Source organism: Temnothorax nylanderi, unplaced genomic scaffold (assembly GCF_030848795.1).
Source record: "Temnothorax nylanderi isolate EJ_2023f unplaced genomic scaffold, tnyl_v1.0 TNYL_tig0213_pilon, whole genome shotgun sequence".
NCBI lineage: Eukaryota > Metazoa > Arthropoda > Insecta > Hymenoptera > Formicidae > Temnothorax > Temnothorax nylanderi.
This window is the reverse complement of record NW_027249275.1, coordinates 201,152-224,698: the sequence shown is the minus strand read 5'-3', so window position 1 is coordinate 224,698 and position 23,547 is coordinate 201,152. Positions and strand designations below refer to the sequence as shown.

Here is a 23,547-nt window from a genome sequence, read left to right as displayed (position 1 = left end):
TATAATAACGTAAGAGTATTTTATCTTTTGAAGAATCTATATTCGCAGGGTAACTAATCTTTTTTATGTTTTTATGTCTAGGTACGTGATATATTATCGGAATACCCTTAGAATCTTGTATGAAACTATTCGCGTCTAGGTACAAAAATGCTTCGGGTGGGATGAAACCGGTAAGCAATGTTCTAGCATAGTACTCTGTATTAGGGTACAGTGCTGCAAAAATTAGACTGTTTTGTTTTATCTTTGCCGCGTTTGCGAAATGATCTCTAACTAGCTTTAATATAAAGTTGTCAATTCTCGGTATGTTAGCTTTGTCGTATACTTTTTTGTTGCTATATTGTCTTTGGTAATCGTACGCCGGATTTGCAAACATTCTTAGACATACTTTTAGACATTTTCGCTCGAATAGTCTGATTTTCTCCATTTGGGAGGCGCTGATGTTATACCACACCGGGCAGCCATATGTTATAATTGGCCTTACTAACAGTAGATAGCAGATTATTTTAATTTTTTCGTTTAATATTCTGGAGTAGAATAGTCTTGAATTTAAAGAAAGCTTTTTTTGCTTTATTTAGTTGAGTTTCTACATGAGTGTTAAATTTCAGCTTTTCATCTATATTAACACCTAGGTATTTTACGCATGCTCTGTGTGGTATAACCTCATTGCTCTCTTTATTTCCTTTTAACGCAAATGTTTTGTAGTTTTTCCGTACATTTCTATTAGCGTAATCGAGGTTTTGTCTAAACAGAATTGTTTCGCACTTATTAATATTTATTTTCAGTTTCTAGGCTTTGTAATACGCGTGGATTCTTTCAAATCTGTCCTGTAGAGTGGATTGGATTCGAGTCGGCCATGAATCTTCATGGTATATAATCAGATCATCAGCGAATGCTATTGCTTTGATCGGGTACGTTGTGCTCATGCCATAAAGCTTTAATACGTCAGATGTGTATATATTGAAAAGGATGGGTGCATTGACCGTTCCCTGCTGTAATCCATTTAGTATTACAAATTCTGCGGATGAAACGTCCGTTCCTATTTGTACTATAAAGGATCTATCTTTTATCATGTTAATTATCATTTCTATCATGTGCACTTTTAATCCTTTTTTTATTAGTTTGACTATTAGTCCGTTTATCCATACAGAATCGAACGCTTTTTCCAAGTCTATTAAGCATGCGCCTACGCAATTTTTCCCGTTCAATGCCCAATACACGTCTGATGTTAGTTTGTTTATTGCGTGTACTGTCGAATGTTTAGCCCTGAAGCCGAATTGATTTTCCGGAAGAATATTATTTTTAGCGCATTCAACTAACAATGCGTCATTTATTACCATTTCAAATATTTTACTAATGTTTGGTAGTAAGCTGATAGATCTATAGTTTGTTGGATTCGCGTCGTCTTTATCTTTTTTTAATATGGGGACTCCTGCTGCTTTTTTCCAGTGTGTTGGGTAATGTCTGTGGTTTAGTAAGTTATTAAAAAGTATTACGTAAACTTGGATCATGGGTGGTGGTTGGTGGTATCTGTTTCAGGACTACATTGGGGATACCATCTATACCTGTTGACTTTTTATTATTAAGGTTTTTAAATTTCTTTTTCAAGCATCTCACACTCGTAAAATATTCTTGCGGTCCTTCAGTAATTGACGGATTGTCTGCCGGATTATTCTCGCTAAATGTACATAACGTAATATCGTGTCTCTCGTTCATGTTGTTAATAAATTCACGCGCTTTACTTTCTATGTATTCCGTAAAACGATTGTTTTCTGTCTTATTTTCATTATTAACATTTGCTAAGAAAGCCCCAATTACATTTAGTTTGTCTTCATCGTTGTTTATAAGTAATTCGTCATTTTCGCTTGTTATTAAGTTATCTATCTTGACGTTATAGTCATTTAGAATGTGTGCTTTGTCGCGTGTTATTTTTAAATTTCCTATTTCTGCTTTACCTTTTTTGCGGAATATTGAATTAATTTGGGGGAACATTGCTGCTGAGTTGTTAATTGGGATATTTTTAATTTTTCCTTCTCAGTATTTGTTAACCGAGCTCGCGAATTCTACTTTTAATCGGCTGCGTACTTCATATAGCAGTTTCTTTAGTGTTTTTATTTCACTGTTATTGTCATCTGTCCAGTCTCTTTGTTTTCGATGGAGTCGAGCGGCCGGTGCCACCGGTGCAGCGGTGGACGGGAAAACTGGTGGAGTGGAGGGTGGTTGCACCTGGAAAGGACCGCGAGGGCGAAGGTATGACGGGGATTGCGGGAGAGTAGTTTGAATGACGGTACTTCAACTTCTTCGCGTGACTCTAAAAAGCGGAGTAACCGAAATAAGAGTCCGTGCTCCATTCATCCAATTCGTAATCCGCGAATAACGTGTGCGAATTTGCGGTTGCCCGCACGCCTGGTGCGTGTTCTACGCGGCCTTGTGCGCGAAGACGTTTAAATATAATACAAGCCGTTTGATGTATAAAAATATAATTATGAGGATGTTAAGCAAGGGGATCCTAAAGCCGTCCATAATACCGACTTTTTTAAAATACGCATATCTTTTTATTAATTTATTAGCTTTATGCCATGGATTTAAAAATCCTTCTTCAAAGTTAAAGTATATGCACTAATATGCTTTCCACGCCGGTGGAAATCGATTTTATGCCGAGAACGAAAATAATTTCAGAAATGTATAGATGATCTTCGTTACCTACTCTAAGGCTAATTACATTTGCTTCGTATAAAAATTCTACAATTTGTTTACAAAATGAGACCGGCGTGAAGAGTGGATTGCATGAAGAAATAACATACCGTTCTCAGAATTAGGCTTAGATACCTAACAAAAAAGATATGTGTAAAAAACAATTAAAGATTAAAGTGAATGTGTACGTGCGATGTCCATATGGAAGAGTACCAGAATATATCATTTGCTGTGGAGTGCATTAAATACTTTAACTTTAGAAATGGATTTTTAAATCTGTATAACCAAATAGAAAAATAAATTTGTTTTAAAAAAGTCGCGTTAGGAGATCCTATATATAGTGACATTTTTATCGATTATTTATTTTTAGAAGAAATCTTTGAATTGGCTTTACAGAATTGCAAAACTCTTTTACACAATTAATTAAAATACGCACAAAAATCTAGAATAGGGCAATCGATTTTACATCAAAAACGAAAAAAAATTAAAAATTTGGACATGCCTATAGCTGTCACCTGACGACAATATTTGCTTAAAATACTGCAAAAATACTGCAGTTTATACATACAAAATAAAATGAACCTACTTTAGGGACAGTATATGCACGAACAATATCGTGCAACTGGAACTAAAATTTAAAAAGCCTAGAAAAAAAGATCTTCTCTAATAAAATTTTATTAATATAGAAGCACATGCAGGTTGATAAAATAAACAGTATAATTATTTCGACATTTCTAATCCCGTTTTCTATGTATCGGCTTATATCTGTCCTTGTCTAACGAGATATCTATATGATATATCTGTCCTTGTCCGATTGCTGCGTCATCTCTGGCTACACGCACAATACGCTCATATAAAAATATATATAATTTTTATCTTTTCTTTTCAAAAAAATTATGCAATATATATGTCCGCCATATTGGATCCACCATTTTTGTTTTTCGTAATATTTATTCGTAACTTTTTATTCGTAATCTACGATCTCGAAAACGTCTGTATGCCAAGTTTCGGCTAAATCTAATATTTTTTAAATATATATGTCTACCATATTTTGGATCCGCTATTTTGTTTTTCGTAATTTTGACTTTTGATTCGTAATCAGCGACCTCGAAAACCTTAATATATCAATTTTCATTTAAATTGAAAAACGCCTTCATATTTTGGCTAGGTTTTTGGTATTTGGGACCACTGCAGTGCGTTGTAGTCGATTTTTTCGCTTAGTGAGCGTTTTCGGTCTTTGCGCCTGACATACACTCACACGCACACACGCACACGCACGCTGGCACGCATATATATATATATATATATATGTATGTACATTTTTATATATACAATTTTTTAGCAGGTAAGGGCCGGTTGTTCCAACTTTTTGGTAAACTAACTAATAGTTAAATCATATATGGGTGTTTCTACGTAAATAGCGTTTTTTCAGATTGCAAATATCTCAATTTCAAACATACCTAAAAAAATTTTTTTTTCCTGTTTTTGAGTGAATATAGAAGCAGAAACATACCCTGAAAGCCAGCGTACTACAACATCAAAAACCTGAAAGTAATGGCTTATTCATCAGTGATCTGGTAAAGTGCGGTAATGAGTCGACTTTGCATGTCTAGTAAAATATTGAATTACCTCAACAATGAGTGATTTTGAGAGGAAATGTCAAAAAAATTCCGTTTTTGGGGCCCTTGGGGCCAAAAAAATATTTTACCGTATTTGATTTTATTTCGCCGTATTTTACCGTATTTGATTTTATTTCGCCGTATTTTACCGTGTTTGATTTTATTTCAACGTTTTTTACCGTGTTTGATTTTATTTCAACGTCAAACCCATGAATGGCCAGGTGAATGACATGCCAGTAGACTGACATTTCATGGTTGAATTAATCTCACTTTCTCCTGAATTGACGTAAACCAATTTCCATTAAAAATCAAGTTTAGCCTACCGAATATCATCAGAATTTTACCACTAGAAGGAAAAATTTACTGCGATATAATAAAAAAAGATGTGCCAGGCAAATGACGCGTAATTTTATGACATACCTTTTCTCAAGTGAAATACACGATTACGATTGTATCACGCTCAAAACAACCAACCACCAACAATGTAAACAACACACCTGATGTCCAATTCTTGAAATCTCCACACCAGACTCCCATTGAATCGATGCAACATGGCGGAACCGCGGTAAAATTCAAAATGTGCAATTTTACTCCATATGTCCGGACCAAGTTTGAAGCCGGTTTTTTCGGTTCCAAAGGGAGATTTATGTTTAATAATGATGTTAAAATCTTAGTTCTATATTATGATTGAATGAACATGGGAAATTTTCAATTGAGTTTGCAATTGGAGGGAGTAAGTGTAACTGGAATAGAGAATTTTCGACAATGGACAGGCCAGGTAACTGACATTTTTAGGAGTTTCTGCATCTTTCCATTGGATAAGCCACTCCCCAATTAACAGATTATTGTGCGATACTTCAAATACGATGCAGTAGTGAACTTTCACAACGCTTGCTTACCCTCCTCTCAATCATGAACATATAACAAGCTTGGACAGTAAAAAACGCTATTTACGTAGAAACACCCATATATGTCTTTGTTTATCCTTTACATTAGACAAAGATAGACATATGATTTAACTATTAGTTAGATTACCAACAGGTTGAAACAACCGGCCCTAAGTGTTAATAATCTTATTTTTCAGTAAGTAAATTAATATATCTTTTGAATAAATTATACTTTTATTTTATTCATATTTCTATATTTTGTTTTCTTATTTCAGCAATCATATGATTGCTATCTGACCACTTATTAAAGACACAATCTTTTTACACTGTATGATTTAATATATGGTAATGTTGCAGTATAATTTATGTACATACATTAGTCTGAGTATTTTAATATTAATGTTGGGCATTTTATCGGTCGAAGTGTTTATCTTACGTTTTTATAATTAAATAATTTCGCGTTTGGTAGCCTTTAGTGTGCTAGTACAGACTAGTACGAACGACCAAATTCGCTTTTAAAAATTTTTTGTTCCATTTTTCGTTCTATTTTACGTTTATTTTGTCAACTTAACTTTAATCTTGAAATTAATCCCAAATACGAAATAATGAAATAAAACGTTAATACAGAAAAGAAAATAAAGAAATAAATCAAAGGGGGGGGGGAAGCGAAAGGAAGAATATGAATCGTTTTTAAAGGAATCAAGTACACAGATTGAATGTTTCGCTCTATTTCTTATGTTATTTGAATTTTATTAGTAAATATTGGGTGTTTTTGTATTATGCTGCTTACTTTGTGAAAAAAGCGTGACTTTGCCTTTTCACAGACAGTTGCAGACTGAAAAAGTACGCCAATAAAAATACGTAATACCTCATTCAAACTTAAACTTATTTATCATTTGCATTTGTTTAAAAGAACCGCGCAATGATATTTCGCGAGGAGAGGCAGAGTACTTGACGTTATCGCCAAGCGTACTTTCGATGTTTGCGAGCGGTTCGGTAACTAAGATGTGTTTATCACGTTGCTAATGCGGGCGTCCGATTTCCGCAAGGAAGAAGACGAAGTGACGATCGTCTCTCTTCGCTTCGATTTTGGCCATTCTCTCTTGAAAGTTCAAGCAAGCAACACGCTTTTGATAATCGTTCCGTAAACTTTTGTAACATTGAGATCATCAGTGTGATTGAGTCGATACATTGTAAACAGTAATGTTAGCCGCTCTGCGTGCGCTATTAAGTCATCTAATTCCAATTGTAGACTGCAAATCACGACGAGAAATAGCCAGGGTTCTCCAACGTATAGCAACGATGCATCTATCCAGCCACAATTGTGGTCTCCTTTATACATTGACGAAGGATCGTTGCCAGCAATCCTTTGGAGTTTCTCATTGCAACGACGACGTGTCGTTACCCTGGCGAAAATTAAGAAGCTTTATAAAGCGTTGACAACCGTTCAATGAGGGTTTTTTGAGAGTTTATACGCTTTCAAACTTTATAAGAACGCTTACACAACGCCGTTGGATTTTGAACGCTTCCAGAACGCTTATAAAACGCTGTATATAACGTTTCATGAAAGTTCTAAAATGCTGAGGCAACGCTTTTCAGAGAACGCTCAATAAACGCTGCGTGCAGAGAGTTTGCTGTCAGATTTTTCAAACGTTTAGCAAACGCTTTTCCCAACGCCGTAAGACAAGCGTTTTCAATCCGTTCAGCAAACGCTCTTCCGATGGCGAATTGTAGAGGCGCAGTGAACGATTTGTAAGGCGTTAACGTAAACGGCTTGGAGACGCCCAAGAAACGCTTTTCCCGACTCCGTAACACAAGCGTTTTCCCTCCGTTCAGCAAACGTTCTTCTAACAATGCCGCTAGGCGGCGCATCTTTCTCGCGTTTAAAATACATTCAGCCGCGTATATAAGCAGACCCCCTGCGAGGCGAAAAGCAGATTTTAACATTTAACGCTCTTTACGCCGTTTCTTCTAACGACAAGAGTAAACGCCCGTTAAGCTCAATAGAGGCTGCACGCAGTTTCCAATGATGAAAGCAAACTCTTTCGACTTAGGCTGGATTCGAGGAGCGCGCTATTAGCGCTATTTGCTTATTCTATCCTTGTTTTACATCTGATGAGCGATAAAGACAAAATGATTCAATAGCGCTAATATAGCGCGCTCCCCGAACGCAGCCTTATTAAACGCTTAACAGAGGATCTCTAAATGTTTTAAAGAACTCGAATCTCAGCAAACGTCATACGTCATGTAAACGCTGTGCAAACTCTCAAAAACGCTATATACAAACGCCTTTCAAACGCTGCAGCGTTGCAATTTCCGCTCTACGAACTCTCTACTGACCGTTTCTAAACTCTCAACGAACTTCCGCAAACGCTCACGTTAACATCAAACAAACGTTTATGAAACTTCTTATTTTCGCCAGGGTATCGTTCATGGTGAATGATATACAGAAAAGATTTGATGCCGACGTGACATCACAGAGCTTTGGGCTAGTGCCAATGATATACAGAAAAGATGTGATGCCGACGTGACATCACAGAGCTTTGGGTTAGTGCCAACACGACACTAACTATCTCCGAGAGATTTTTCTCTTTGCCTGTTCGACGAACAGTGCAGTCATCAAACAGGTATTTAATAATGTTTCATTGAAGCCTGAGACGAGTTTGAGACGTAACTCTCTTGGTTTCAGAAATGTCGCTTAATCAACGATTCGAGCCACGATTCATATACATAACATCGTTCTATAAAGACTTTACAAAAATAAGACGTTCTATTCAGTGTAACTTACGTTCATTAAAATTGTCGAGTTCTGTTAGTTATAATTTATTATGACTCATCAAACGTTTGTCATTATTCAATTTAATGATACTTTCACTGTAATTACTTTCATCAACATTTCACTTAAGATCTATCCAACGTGTTAAGCCAAAACATTGTCACATTCTTTTCATGATTGTAAAATTAATCAACGAGATTAATTAGAATATTCAACAATTCGTCTGCGTGAATCATAGATATAAGAAGTGCATGCTCTGATGTGATAATTTGATATATTGTGCATGCTCTGATGTAATACTTTGATGATGTGCATGTTCTGATGTGATAAATTACTGATTCTCATACTTTGATATGTTGAGATATATTATGATAAGATGAATTAATATTTTTTTACATAATTCTTCAAAAGACACAAAGATAACATTGAATTTCTTATAAATAAGATGTAATAATAATTCACTTATTTGATTCATTTCTTTTGCAATTAATTATAATTAAAATTCCAGAAATATATCAGATCAAATGGTCTTTGAATCTTATGCATCTAAATAAGAACTTCCTGTTTAACTTATCAGAGTATATCTATGTGATATTATTAATGATATGTATTTAATTATGTATAATTTTATGTATTGATAACTTGTGCTGCAGTGTGCGCACTCGCCTATTTGAAAAACTGTTTAAACAATTCTATAAATAACATACATCTCAGTTAGTATCGCTCTCTCCCTCTCTTTTACAGTCCAAATACATAGCTCGTAAACAGCATTGCTAATCGGATACCTTTCAAATTATTTCTCTAGTCAGTCTTCACCGGTGTTTTTTGTAGAGATTTCCGCGAAATGCATCTGATACATGAATATCAAGGCATTCTTGATTAACATTCATAGTCCGATCTTATAATCCTAGTAATCTTAATTATTATCTTACATAATCTATCTTAAGATCGTTTTAGTCAATGAGATGATCGTAAAGCATCTCCGGATCGTACTTAAAACGATGTTAAATACAATACAATGGTATTTTTTTTATTTTTTGTTGCATACAATTTTGAATATTTTTTCATGCACTTGGCGTCTCTTCCGATAGAGTTTCCCGATAGGATTTGTATGTGCGCGCGCGCGCGCTTTCTCTCTGCATCCGGATATAATTCACGTGCGCGTAGCGTGCAGCACACCGGCGCGATGTCCTTGGACAATACAGCGCGCGTTTCGTGCACGTTATTTTCGTGGCTAAAGATTACTTAAGCCCCTTGCACAATGCCAGGCAACAGGCAATAGGAACAGGGAATAGAAATCAGAAATCATGTATAAATGCAGAATAAACAGTGACACAGGCAATAGGCACAGAGTTTCCGTCACGTTGGAAATTCTGTGCCTATTGCCTGTTGCCAACCAATCATAGCATTCGAATTTTTTAGGTTGTAATTAACGATTTTTTGGTTATTTCCTGTTCCTATTGCCTGTTGCTTGGCATTGTGCAAGGGGCTTTAGGCTCGAGAGCGCGTGTCTAAACGCGCAATTTAACTGGAATCGTCGCGCACGCCGATAATTTATTTTCAAAATTTGCGAGCGAAAGGCACGTACGCTGCGGAGACGCATGAAAGAGAGAAAGAGAAAATCACGAGCTTTTTCTAAAACGAAGCACGAAGAGAGCCCATAAAACGAGTTTTCTGCGCTCGAAAGTTATTCTTTGCTTCTCATTTCGCACGTGCTCCATGTTCGTGCGAATGTTGTTCAAAGTTTCGATGTAAGAACATCGACAAATGTCGCAACGTTGGATCGATGCCCGGATTTTGTCTACAGCGTCGACCAATTTTATTTTATTTTCTCCCCCCCCCTCTCTCTCTCTCTCTCTCTCTCTCTCTCTCTCTCTCTCTCTCTCCCTCCCCTCTCTCTCTTTCTACTTTATAGCTGCAAGAACGTGCTTATATCTGATGTCTATTATACATTAGTTCTGTATTACGATCTAGAAAATGTGACACGGAGGAGTGACCATATCTCCAATCGTATCTCCAACTGCAAAGTTATCACACGGAGATAACTATATCACTAGAAATAAAAATATCGAGCGTGAGCCCATATAGCGCAAATGTTCGAGTCATCGCGTAATTGATCGCCTCTAGATCATCGTTGCAAATCATCTTCAAGTCAAATCTTACATCTCCGTAAGGAAGACGCTATATTTACTGCAACTTGTGTCTTTCAAAGATTCATGTAATTTATTAGGAAACGATACGAGAGATTTTTAGTAACGACCTAATGAGTAGCAGAGTAAAACGCTACCGAAACTAATAACATATTCGAGATTATGCAATCTCATCCGGACTAATTTTGAAACTGGTCTCACTTCGACGAATTAATAGAACTGTTCCTCATAAATGCATTATATACCTATGTTATACCTTTTACACTTGATGAAATAAGTATTACTATCATAGATTAGAAAGAAAAACAGAAAAGATGAAAAATATAAGAAGTTCGTGAAGAACAAACGAAATGTCTTGAAGGCATTTAATTTTATATTCACAACTAAGCGGTGAACTTCCTCGATATTTCCGCTAAGAAAAAGTCACTGATTTAATGAAATAATCTGTAGATTATTTTAAGATGACGAAAACTCGACCAAACTTCGTGACTTATCAAGAGACACGGTAGTGTCTCGCGCCAAGTACACGCGGAGCGAGACCGACCGTGACTCTTTTACGCGACGCGACGAGTTGCGAGTACTCGAGATGTTGAGATCTCGATAACGAGTGAACGGATCAAGTTCTAAGTAGGCTTGATCGATAGCTTGGGGTCGAATTAGGGGGGGGGTTTCTCTTATAATATTCCGCTACGTGCCCTACGAGCGGAGATATATTGCGACGCAAAGTCCAAATGTGAAAATTTTATATTAAGATACTTTGTAAGATAAATATTACTTGACCATGATATAGATATTACTTGACTTAATATCAAGTAATATCTATATTATTTTATTAACAAGGATAGAATTGATAATTTTTTGATACGTGGAAAAAAAGATTAGGGATTAAGGACGACATAGAAATTTTGCTGTAAGCGATTGTGTCAGTTGAATTAATCGCCGAGTTGATCGAAGTTTGCAGGTCGAAGTCGTTCTACGATCCGATCTCAAAATACGAACTCGACTTCGTACTTTTAATTTTTTCTCTGTAACTAGACTTTTTGTACCGTTTATTTTTTCCAAAGTCTAATACCCAGGTAGCACCTATTAGTTTCATATACGTTTTTTGAACATATATACATACCCTGGCGAAAATAGAAAGTTTCATAAGCGTTTGTTAAGCGTTTACGTGAGCGTTTGCGGGAGTTTGTTGAGCGTTTAGAATCGGTCAGTAAAACGTTTAAAAAGCAGAAATTGCAACGCTTTAGCGTTTGAAAGACGTTTGTAAAGCGTTTTAAAAGTTTGCACAGCATTTTCACAGCGTTTGCACAGCGTTTACGGGAGTTTGTTGAGCGTTTGAAAACGGCCAAGTAATCCGTTTGAAAAGCGTTTGAAAAGCGGAAATTGCATCGCTTTAGGGTTCTTCTTGCGGTCGAAGAATAATTAACTGTGATTGGCCAATTCTTACGACTTACGACCTACAATACATCCATTGTAGACCGGGCCTAAAACATTTAGAGATCCTCTGTTAATAAGTCGAAAGCGTTTGCTTTCATCATTGGAAACTGCGTGCAGCCTCTATTGAGCGTTTAACAGGCGTTTACTCTTGTCGTTAGAAGAAACGGCGGAAAGAGCGTTAAATGTTAAAATCTGCTTTTCGCCTCGCAGAGGGTCTGCTTATATACGCGGCTGGATGTATTTTAAATGCGAGAAAGATGCGCCGCCTAGCGGCATTGTTAGAAGAACGTTTGTTGAACGGAAGGAAAACGCTTGTCTTACGGCGCCAGATAAAGCGTTTCTTAAGCGTTCTCAAACCGTTTGCACAAACGCCCTACAATTCGCCGCATTAAAAGAGCATTTGCTGAGCAAAGGGAAAACGCTTGTCTTACGGCGTTGGGAAAAGCGTTTGATAAACGTTTGTAAAGTCTGACAGCAAACTCTCTATACGAAGTTGTATCAGCGTTCGCTAAGCGTTCTCTGAAAAGCGTTGGCTTAGCATTACAGAATTTTCACGAAACGTTTTATACAGCGTTTGATAAGCGTTCCGAAAGCGTTTACAACCCAACAGCGTTGTGTAAGTGTTCTTACAACGTTTGAAAGCGTATAAACGCTCAGAAAACCCTCACCAAACGTTTGTCAACGCTCTATAAGGCTTCTTATTTTCGCCAGGGTAGTTTCATAACCGTAAAGAACCATTAAGAAACGTTTGAACAAAAATGTTTTTGAAACCATGATTTAAGAAACATATTTTTTACGTTTCTACAGTTAACAAAAATATTTGTTAAATTTTTATTTTCAAAATTATTATTTGCTTTATCTATATATAATAGCTTTAATAGTCTTTTTTGAAACATTTAAATTTATATTGCACAAAATAAATCATTTTATCCATGCACATATATCCACTTCTTTACTTAAATTAATTTTGTCCTATCCAGTCTTAATTTATTTGTTCGGACAAATCTGAGCTTAGAAAACTTCCAACAGTTGCAAAATAAATGTTCTGCTAAACATGGCTATTGAAAGAACATTTATATGTTTGTTCTGTTTTGAAGAATTTCCTGAACTGGTGCACATCAGTAGTGCAATAGAGGAGAGCGGGGCTCGTTGGCACAGTTTTCACGATTTCGGCATTTGATTTCATAAACAACTAATTATCATGATTAAACAATACTAATAATATGATAGAGAGAACCTTTCTCTACATTTTCGTGCCAGGAAAGCTCCTGTATACTGTATAGTTTCTTTGTAATAAGTGAAATACGAACATATGCTGCATTGTAGCCAACTTGCCCCGATAGTAGGGTAAGTTGGCTATACGACAAAAGTTTATGTTAAATTAATGAAAATGTAATAGAAATACAAAACGGGTAGCAGATATGTACTTCTTGATAAAGATTGTATCTTTTAAAGTTATTTTGTAATGATCGAATAGTAAAATGCTGTTGCAGAAAAACAATTGTAAACTATATTAGATATGTAGCTTTCTTCAATGTAAAAATATAAAATATAAATATATATCTAGCTTCTATCAGCATTGTAGGTAGTAAATTACATATTCACACACGTCTCACGCGCGCGGCAACAGCAAGTCAAGCAAAGCGTGCCTTAATATATGAGTCAACATACCTCATCCTTACGTTTCGTTTGATTGTAGTCATTTTATTACTATAAATTACTGTTGTTACTCAAATTAACATGTCGTATATAGTAACAGAAATTTTTCTTTTAACTAATAATATATCCAGGTAGCACATACACGTTTCAGAAATGTTTTATAAGCGTTTTTCCGAAACGTTTTATAACCGATTTCTAGAAACGTTTCTCATGAGTAAAAATGTCCATTCGAAAAACGTTCGATGGAACGTTTCTTTTCCGATAAAATAACGTTTAAAAAACTGTTCTAGAAACGTTTGATGATAAAGACATTTTAGATAAAGACATTTAAAATTCCTACTTTTCACGTCTTTTGAACGTGTTTATGACGTCTTCGAGACATGCGTGAGAATGTTCTAGAAGCTTTATTCATATACCATCTATGACGTCTATTCTTTTTCGAAGAAATTCCTGAACTGGTGCACATTCGTGCAATAAGTTAAAGTGAAACAAAATATACTTGTCTCACTCTAACTTAATTGCATTACTGATGTGCATCAGTTCAGGAAGTTCTTCAAAACGGAACACACGTATAAGGCTGCGTTCGGAAACGTCACCCGGGTACACATGGGTATACTCCCTTCTCCTTCTAACTCGCTGAGATAGAAAGAGAAGGGAGTATACTCGTGTGCACTCGGGTGACGTTTCCGAACGCAGCCTAAATGTTCTTTCAATGGCCATGTTCAGCAGAAGGTTTATTTTGCAACTGTTGGAAGTTTTCTAAGCTCAGATTTGTCCGATGACAAATAGATTAAGACCGATAGGACAAAATTAATTTAAGTAAATAAGTGGATATATGTGCATGGATAAAATGATTTATTTTGTGCAATAATTAGTGCAATATAAATTTAAATGTTTCAAAAAAGGCTATTAAAAAGCTATTATATATATATAATTATACTCTCGTTCTTGTGTTCGAAAAAAAATCATTTTTTAATTGAACAATTATATATCCGACTCATTTTGAGAGTAGAAAGTGTAACATAGCTACAAACAGAACTTTTGCTTATGTTCCTCGTTCCTCCCATTATTTATAGTTTCTTATGTTTATTTTTACCAATGTAGATTAACTTTAAACCCTGCGTACAATAGAGCACATATTCGGAATAAGAATAAATGTTAATAAATATTAGGGATCGGAATTAGAAATAGTAATTAAACGTAACGCACAATGGAAAAGAATAAAATATAAGAATAAATATAGGAATATTCTTACATTTACATATCCTAATATTTAATATTTCTTACAAGAATATTCCTATATATATTTATAGATTCTAATATTTAATATATATGCTTTATTCTTAATATGCGTTTTATTGTACGCAGGGCCTTAATCTCGGTTTAACTTAATTAAATTAAGACTGATTAAGACCAAAGCACAAACTTTTGCATAACGCATAATGCATATTAGACTAGAAATGAACATCACCTGTAACCTGTTACCATCTGTAACTTGTTTTGCTTTAGTGCTTCTTACTCCAGCTGCGATAACCGGCAAGAGGGCGTTGTTGCACAGTGAGTTTTTGTTCCAACCGTGGTTCCAACAATCCAACTACCATAAATTTGTCAACTCAAAGTGAACTCGCCACGTGTGATCGGTGTGATCTCTTTTGTTAGGCACATGTAACGGATGTTATTTAAATAAATGTGCTATATAGTCTGAAAGAACAGATTGAAGGCATTCCAAACCATCCGGCGAGATTCAGCAAAAAGAAAAGTAACGGACGTCATGACACACGGCAAAAAGCGATAATTAAACCGAAAATAGTAAGAGAAAATTATATCTTTATAACAGAAAATATAATACACTTTTGTAATACAGTCTTTTTACTAACTGGTAAATATAATGAACTTTTCTGTACCTTTCTGATTTGTTTGTACTGTACGTATTTCTAGGATAGCACTGAGAGAGAGAGAGAGAGAGAGAGAGAGAGAGAGAGAGAGAGAGAGAGAGAGAGAGAGAGACCTTTTCGCAAATGAAAGGATACCACGTACATGCATCTTGTACTGTGTATTAAGAATTGAAACGTTTCAACAGTTTAAATCGATCGTGAAGGAAACCCAAATAAGATGGATCTACACAATCGTTATTTACACTTCTCCACAGTGAACATCTCACTTTTACAAACTATAGACAGCAAGTACAAGCTTGACATACATCATTTGATACAGTGTTACAATCAAGAGATAACTACAGAAGAGTTAAATATGGATAAACTCGAGCTCTGCCGACTGTTGTTGTGTTATGAATATCAATCTGCATTTCACGATGTCCAGAGTGGCGATCGTAAGAAGTATGTGATACCTGCTGACGCGGAGAAACTTTCCTTTCCTAGTATAAAAATGATCTTTCCACCAAATTACTCGCGAAATGCCTCACAAATTTCGCTCTTGTGCGACATAATCATTTTGCAAATGATACTTTATCATAATGCTAGCTCGATCAAACAACATCTGCAGTATTTCCTCTGCTTGAGCAAAGCTTACATCGCAACCAGCGAGTCTAGAATTATGTATATGAAGATATTAGAATACCTTTTAGAATTTTTACGCTTATATGAACTTCACGCCACTAGCGAAGAGATCAAAGCATTGAAAAACCTTAGTTGCATGTATTTAGACATTATAAAGTCGTGGGTAAAGGTAAAGAAAGACAATGAATGGAGATTGTTTGCTTTAATGTTTCCTAAGTTAGTAGAGATTTTTACTCCGACATATATCGTTTATCCTCTATGGGACCATTTTTTGCACGAAGCGAATGATTTAAAAGAGTCTCTCACTGTCTTGAGTATCATGGCAGACACTTGTCTCACATCGTCACATTCAATGAATATATTACACCGTGATATTTATTGTAAGAGCACATTCTGGTTGTTCGTATTAAAGGGATTGCGATCACCCGTGCAACAATATCACAAACAGGCCTTATACATAATGAAGAAAGCAATTGATTCTCTGAGTGAAGAGGTTGTATTAAAATTGGCACGACCGAATTTGACAAAGGCACAAATCACACCGTTTATTTGTTATCGATCTGGTACGTTTTCATCAATGGATCACATTAAGAAGAGATTTTTCCTGGTGTATGAAGCGGTAGAAGAGAAGCAAGAACACTTAGTAACACCAGCTTTAACTCATATAGCTGATCTAATAAAAGTAAACGAAGAACACAGAGCCTGCGATTGCTTTAACATTGAATGGCTGCAGTGCATTTTCGAGAAAGTTTTACTGCATGAAAATAATCGTATTGCAAAGTGGGGTGTATCGCACGTTTGTAGACTGGATGACACCATATTTAACGATCAGTTTCTCGAATTGTTTGTAAATGTTCTGAATAATAACTTTCTTTACGAATGTCAGCCTGATGAGGAATGTCCGGACATTGTGAAGGAACTCTCGCACTTCCTCAAATGCGCAGAGAAAAGTGATTTGCTCAACAGATTTCTCAAGAAGGTCAGCTGTGTAGCCTGGGGTCCCGTGGCAATATTTTATATCATACATGCGTTACGAACAATTTCACAAAAAGAGATACAACATTCCAATTGGCAGACTACCGAATTGAATGCCATTAAATCTTTAGTGGAAACAAATCTGAGCATGCACTCTCATATTCTACGTACCGCGTCTCAAATTGAACTCTTGAGAGCAATCCCCAATTATGTACGACAGATGAGCGATCTACCGTTGCTCGCCAATGTTTTAGCTACGTTTCCCCCTGGAGAAGGTCTCGCGAGAGGAACAATTGTTTGGAACATTATTACAGCATGGTTGCAGAAATTATTAGCGAAAAAAGACGTGGAAACTTTCGTGAAAGAGACTTGCGAAAAATATTCGCAAGTCTCCTTCCTTATTGAAAATGCTAGTCCTGAGAGTCCTAGGATATTTGCATTAATAGTATATTTGTTATATGATGCAAATCTTGTATTCTCGTGCAAGTTATGCCCTGCCGCAGCATCATTAAGCAATTGGCTGTGTACCTTGAATGGTATCGTTCTACGACCTTATGCTGATATAATCTCAAGTATATATATAGTAGAATTTATATCACATTTACTGCATCTTTCCGTGAAGAGACCCCTCGATAAGATGACGGACTTTATAACGTTATATATACGTACCACTTTTAATTTTTTAATTAAATACATGAGGAAGATGTCCACAGAGCTAACTTACGAAGATTACACGAGATATACAGCCATTTTATCCTCACATATCGTCAACGCACCTCTCTTCATACCGAAAAAGGATGCAAACGTTTACATAGAAACATTGCGAAATGAAAGTATGAACTTGATAGACAACTTGCAAAGTTTAAATCTGCAATATTTGTACGGATTATACGTTTTGTATGTCTCTCAGAACGCGTTGGCTTTGCCATGTCCAAAAACCTTTTACACGAAGCATTTGTTGACTATGCGGGGGTTAACGAACATTTCTAAGGATATCAATGCAAATTTAAAAGGAAAAATTACATCGGAATATTATTTGCTTCTCTTAAAACTTCATCATCAATATCTCGTGAATTCTCCAGTGTCCTCGTGGATTCCTGTTACCACAATGCTGTCTAACTTGCTACAATTTCTCGAGATAGGCCTACTAGAAAACATTTCTGAAATTGCAAAGATACTAACAGTAATGGTTGATAATAAAGTTATAAGCGAAATAATCGATAGAAAAACTCTGGAATGTGCTTTTGACTTGGGCTTTACGTGTATTATAAACAGTAAAAAGAACAATATCTTTTGGACAGCAGTGGAAGACCTCATGGGAATTATTATTAATAATAACTTTTTCCTTTTGCCTAATGCCGTGCTTAATGCCGCGGAATTCGTGAATCAAGTAAGTCGGAAATTTATGCCGAAAGACATATATCGATGTTTTTAAAATATCGATCGCTTATGATCTATGTTTCGCAGTATATTGCTGAATTGTTAAATTGCAAAGGAGAGAATACAAGATTCAAAAGAATAATACTTTCTAAAATGAAAAATTTGGACATATACAATTTGATAAAATTAGAAAATCCGTTAGAGAACTGTTTATTTCATGGTTCTCCATATCGGCGTGACAAGAAAATCGAAAATCATGCTCATTTATTTATTGTCAAGCACTTGGGTCAATATTATCCAAAACATATCTTCACGTTGTAAGCATCTGTTTATCAATATTTATTTTGAATAAGTGATTTATAAATATGTAAATTCATAGGTAATTTTTGTAAATAATTAATACAATATTGATGTTCTATTAATAGGGATTATAATAATGATGGCGCGATCAGAGCAGAGGCGGTTATACTGTTGCAAAGAATAATTAATTCAGAATTAAATTATGCACCAACACTTGTACAGTTAATACTCGATGCATTGGAAAAGAATAAAACCAAGAGATATTTTAACGATTCGTCCTTACATAAATCAAAACACAGAACAATGCAAATTTTATTGATATTAGAACCAATGTTGGATGAGGTGAGCTAAGTTTTCGTTGTTAATTAAATTTTATTTTTACTCTGATTAAGAAATTAATAGATGATTGTTTCGTAGGAATTTGTCTCTCTACTACAGGAAAAATTATGTGATTTTATTTTTTCGGAAAGCAATCAGTCTAGCGTGAGAATAATGCAAGAGTGGTTGTTGATACGAATCTTTGTGAAAAATATTCATTTGCATGATACGTTGTGGTCACTTTTTGCAAAGGTAATCCGAATAAATACTATAATCCTGTAAAAAAGAAAGACTTCTCAAATGTCTACATTTATCAGAGTATACATATATTTTCAGAGTTTGAAGCACCGACCAAGGTGTACGATCTCTGTTGCAAGTATTGTCTATCATGTCGCGAAACTACTTTCAAGTACTTATCAGAAAGTTTTTATTCGCACAGCTCTGCCATATATAGTACAATGTTGCTTAGGACAACAATTTAACGTGCGTGTTTATAATCAGGCAAGTAAAATCTGCAAAACAAGGATTAAGGCTTTTGAACTCTTTCCGACACCTTGTGAGATTGTGACGTCAGAGGCGAGAAATGACACGCTGAGAATTCGTGCGTGCCATTTCCAAATAAAAAGATATTTGCATAAAATAACACTTTAGATCACTTCAGCACACTTCAAAAATACTCCGAAGTCTATCCCTTTCCCTTGACAGTTAATAAACAGCCGTAAAATAAATGTAATACGATAAAGGCTTATGCGCAGGCACATGACTATAGCTTTTGTATTACATTCATTTTACGGCTGTTTATTAACTGTCAAGGGAAAGGAATAGACTTAACTAATCTCAGAATGTTTTCGAAGTGTGCTGAAATGATCTGAAGTGTTATTTTATGCAAATACCTTTTTATTTGGAAATAGCACGAATTTCTCGCTTCTGACGTCACAATCTTACAAAATGTCAGAAAGAACCCAAGAGCCTTAAAGATGTTCTGGAGACACCGTCCCAATTAAAAGTATGCAGGAAATATTAAAAACATTGATATTAATTCTCCAGAGATCCAAAGACAAAAAAATGTATATAAATAGTTACGGCAAATCTAACAGAATGTAAAAGACGTAGATTTAGGGTCGGTTGTTCCAACTTATTGGTAAACTAACTAATAGTTAAATATATATGTCTTTGTCTTTCCTTCAAATTAGACAAAGATAGACATATAATTTAACTATTAGGTAGTTTACCAACAGGTTGAAACAATCGCCCCTTAGTGATTGTTAATAACTGTTACTATTTTTTTTTAGAAAATCTTGAAAAAAAAATTTTGTAAATTGTTTCAAATTTTATTGCCATATTTTTCTTTGTTGATGATCTACTTGTGTATAAAATATCATATTGGTAGCATTTTTTAATGTTTACACTTTTTTCTGTAACGCCATAAAGTTATGTGTTAAAACTCGGATATTCAAAAATTGATAATTTTTTTATCTAAATTGTGAATCGATCTGAAATTTGGCTCCAAATTTTGAAAGAGAATACAGAATATGATATTAAATTTTCATCAACTTCGTAGCTCTTTGACAAACCTTCCAGAACATCCTTAAGATATAATGTAAATATACATATATACGGGGTATTCGAAAAGTGGGATAATAGGGGGTCCGTCCCACACTTTTCAAATACTTCGTATGTACATATATCTCACGATTTTTCGCTCATCTTAATTTTTTTCTGTCTATAGTTTATTTTGACACAATTGTACGAATTAATAAAAGCAACGTATGGCGATCGTAATTTACCCGACTATAAAGGTACATATCGGGCTGCTGTAATTGGTTTACAACAGGAAAGTTTGATAAAAAATTCATTTAGAATACAGGATGATTTTTATTTTTCCAAGTTTCATCCAATCAACGATTACAGCTTACAGGTACACACTACACGTTTGCCCTCGAGAAAGAATTGAATTTGACGTACTAATACATCATTTTATGACGTTTATAGACAATTTACTATGAACTACCACGTTTGACTAACGTAAGTTGCGACGAATGGATTAGTCCGGATGTGTTTAAAGACTTGATGTTTGAGCAAAGTGATGCTCATCCTCTACAACTTTACAACGCGAATTCATTTCTGACCGAGACCGAATCTTCCGTATATCTGACAAAATCTTTCGCAGGTAAACTAAAATGGCAACAAATATTGTGTAGGATATGAAATAGTTACGTTGCAGGTGATACACACGCCGAATTATTAGAAAATAATAGTGAAACCTATATGGATTTAAATAATATCCAGAAAAAGATTGAGCCGTCAAAGCCTACAGATTTACGTGGTGATATTTTCGAAATGACGAGCGAATTCATATCTCTGCAAGATGCACAGCTGCAAGAAGGTCTAATAGTTGTAGCATCTTTTGTTGATCGACCACCAAATTTAGGCGGAATTGCCAGGACATGCGAGATATTTGGAGTTAAGACACTAGTCATCGCAAATGCAGATTGCGTAAAGGACAGAGAGTTTCAGTTTCTCAGTGTATCTGCTGATAAATGGTTAAATATGTTACAGGTATGTAAACAATTATTTCTCGAATCTATATTTTAACAAATTGTAAACAGCAACTTTCCGCAGCTTGGTATAAGCAATCTTCATTTCTGTAAGTCGGCACAATAGTCTTTATCTTTTAAAAACGCATTAAGAATGATTTGGAAATATTTAAAATCTTTTTTTGGAAAGTCTTTGTTTATCAAGTTTATCAATTGTGAGTAGATTTCCAAAGAAATACTGCGATACTTTAAAATCTTTAGGTGAAGCCGCACGAGTTGCAGAAATTCTTGTTGGATAGAAAGAATGCAGGATGGTCTTTAATTGGGGTTGAACAGACGGTCAATAGTATAAATCTGATGACGACACAATTCGAGAAAAAAACAATTCTTATTTTAGGGTAATTATAAATTACGACTCCATGACGCGTTACTTCGAGACCAGTATAATTGATAATGAGAATCTCTATTTTATAGAAATGAGAAGGATGGTATACCAGCAAATTTCATTCCTCTCTTCGACAAATGCATAGAAATTCCTCAAGTGGGTGTAACACGATCGTTGAATGTCCACGTTACCGCTGCAATTTGCATATGGCAATACGCAAGTCAACACGTGTTAAAATAATAAACTTTTCCACGTTTGTAAGATGAGATGGCGATATTAAATAAATGTATTTTTGACGAGATAAACGATTCGCTACATTGTAACACTTCTTGAAAAGAAAAATATACGATCTATATTTTTATATATTTACGAGCAGGTCTATAATTTATACAAGATTATCTATGTAAAATTATACATATGTAGCGTACTTATACATCATATCCAACAATGTGCCGCTTTCCGATACATTCTCCAACGAAGAACCAGCAATATATTTCGGCAGCAACTAAGGTGTTTATGATACCCTCGCGCACAGTGACGTCGCGATAACGACCAGTCCGTGCAGCATGGATCAATCTTGAAAATCCACTACGAATCGCAGGGATGTCCTTCAGAGTGGGTGGCGTCAGTTCTACTTTGGCATACTGACCCCATACTTGCAGCACAGGCTTCGCTTGATTGATCCCAACTGTAATTCATATGTATTATTCAATTTTATTTAAATACAAATCTTATGTATATACAAGGGATATTTCCCAGAGTTCTGGGAATCACGCCACAAGGCAGACATCTAGCGTTAACTGCTAATGCTGTGATGTATAAACAAGTGGTTTTGCGCTGAGAGAAGTGTTCATTTAAATGGAAACATTAGGTTTGTTTTTTACATTGCTACATTGAACTGCACTAAATCCTTCTTGCTTTCGCCAAATTTAAAATCTTATGTATAGGGTATAACATATATACCCTATTTCACTTCAAGTACAGAGAATGTACACTCGTTCAGTTATAAAAAAGAATCTTATATTAAAAAACTACAATATAATGTTAGTAAAAATTAATAAAATACAAAATTTGGAGCACAAATCTCACAACATTAGAATTCTTCATATATACATAATAAGAATCGAGATATAACAAAAGTATAACATAATTCTATTTACAGCAAAAGTCTAAAAACATTAATAACAAAATAAAGACTCAGAGTATTACATTACACATAATATACATTAATATCAGACTAAAGACGTTTATAACAGAATGTTAAATAAATTAAATTTTCTTGTTAATTTACAATGTCGTTATATAGTTACAAAAATTCTAGATTTATTTCTTTAGTCATCACATTACGAGGCATGTCATATTTTACATCAAAGAATGCTTTTATTATGAACAAATTTTAAGTAAATTGGGAATATATTTATTACTACAAATATCACTACTTTCAAAGGAATTTAAATTGATCTACAGAAATTAGTATGGCTTGTCCATTCCTGTGTTCTGTCATGAAAAATATAACCTCGAAAGAGCACAAAATTTAATCAGCAGAAAGCTGCCATTTTAGCGATTCAACGACACATCTGACACAAAAGTGAATACAAAACTTTTGTAATGACAGGTTCACAAATAATTATTTCACGAAAATCTGATGGGAAGTAAGCGTTACATAATACACGTCCGAGTTGCAGCGAGGTTAATTCTCGCCTGAAATAATCGTATATAACGACAAACGTGCCACGATAAGATTTTTATAAGGTCATCCGTACGTTTTACCAATTCGGTGGATTTTGCGACGATCCGTGCCATCGTCTGTCGTGTTTAATTTTTTAGAAAGGAGAAGAAGCAAACAGATCTCCGTCAATTGCTTGACAGCGACACAGCGACAGGCAGCGACAACTAGTAACAAAAGTCTAGTAACAA

General features: G+C 35.1%; 2 protein-coding genes across 6 annotated transcripts; one reads left to right on the top strand and one right to left on the bottom strand.

Moving 5' to 3' along the window:
• The first annotated feature begins 782 nt into the window (after nucleotides 1-782).
• On the top strand, nucleotides 783-21,999 carry LOC139779166 (probable methyltransferase TARBP1). 5 transcript variants are annotated; one of them, XM_071717426.1, is made up of 12 exons: nucleotides 783-2,247; nucleotides 14,729-15,028; nucleotides 15,158-18,100; nucleotides 18,178-18,407; nucleotides 18,516-18,732; nucleotides 18,808-18,960; nucleotides 19,045-19,209; nucleotides 20,438-20,626; nucleotides 20,701-20,878; nucleotides 20,933-21,267; nucleotides 21,507-21,643; nucleotides 21,720-21,999. In XM_071717426.1, the coding sequence occupies exons 3-12, from the start codon at nucleotides 15,332-15,334 to the stop codon at nucleotides 21,868-21,870; spliced, it is 4,524 nt and encodes a 1,507-aa protein (XP_071573527.1). In that variant the 5' UTR covers nucleotides 783-2,247; nucleotides 14,729-15,028; nucleotides 15,158-15,331; the 3' UTR covers nucleotides 21,871-21,999. The 5 variants fall into 5 exon arrangements, 4 of the variants coding, with proteins under 4 accessions (XP_071573527.1, XP_071573530.1, XP_071573529.1 ...); XR_011719816.1 differs by lacking the exon at nucleotides 783-2,247 and adding an exon at nucleotides 21,331-21,355 and having other exon boundaries at nucleotides 21,720-21,935; XM_071717429.1 differs by lacking the exon at nucleotides 783-2,247 and adding an exon at nucleotides 21,331-21,355 and having other exon boundaries at nucleotides 21,507-21,935.
• LOC139779174 (ATP synthase subunit g, mitochondrial) lies at nucleotides 21,975-23,546 on the bottom strand. Its single transcript, XM_071717443.1, has 2 exons — nucleotides 23,394-23,546; nucleotides 21,975-22,318 (listed from the first exon to the last, which is right to left on the bottom strand). The coding sequence occupies exons 1-2, from the start codon at nucleotides 23,431-23,433 to the stop codon at nucleotides 22,059-22,061; spliced, it is 300 nt and encodes a 99-aa protein (XP_071573544.1). The 5' UTR covers nucleotides 23,434-23,546; the 3' UTR covers nucleotides 21,975-22,058.
• Between the last annotated feature and the right edge of the window lies 1 nt (nucleotide 23,547).

Coding starts and splice junctions, on each gene's coding strand:
- LOC139779166 (XM_071717426.1), top strand. CDS start 15,332: ATGGATCTACACAATCGTTATTTACACTTCTCCACAGTGAACATCTCA. Junction 19,210..20,437: donor ACGTGCGTGTTTATAATCAG/GCAAGTAAAATC, acceptor TTCTGTCTATAG/TTTATTTTGACACAATTGTA. Junction 21,268..21,506: donor AATGGTTAAATATGTTACAG/GTATGTAAACAA, acceptor TAAAATCTTTAG/GTGAAGCCGCACGAGTTGCA.
- LOC139779174 (XM_071717443.1), bottom strand. CDS start 23,433: ATGGCACGGATCGTCGCAAAATCCACCGAATTGGTAAAAC. Junction 22,319..23,393: donor ATCCACCGAATTGGTAAAAC/GTACGGATGACC, acceptor TATGAATTACAG/TTGGGATCAATCAAGCGAAG.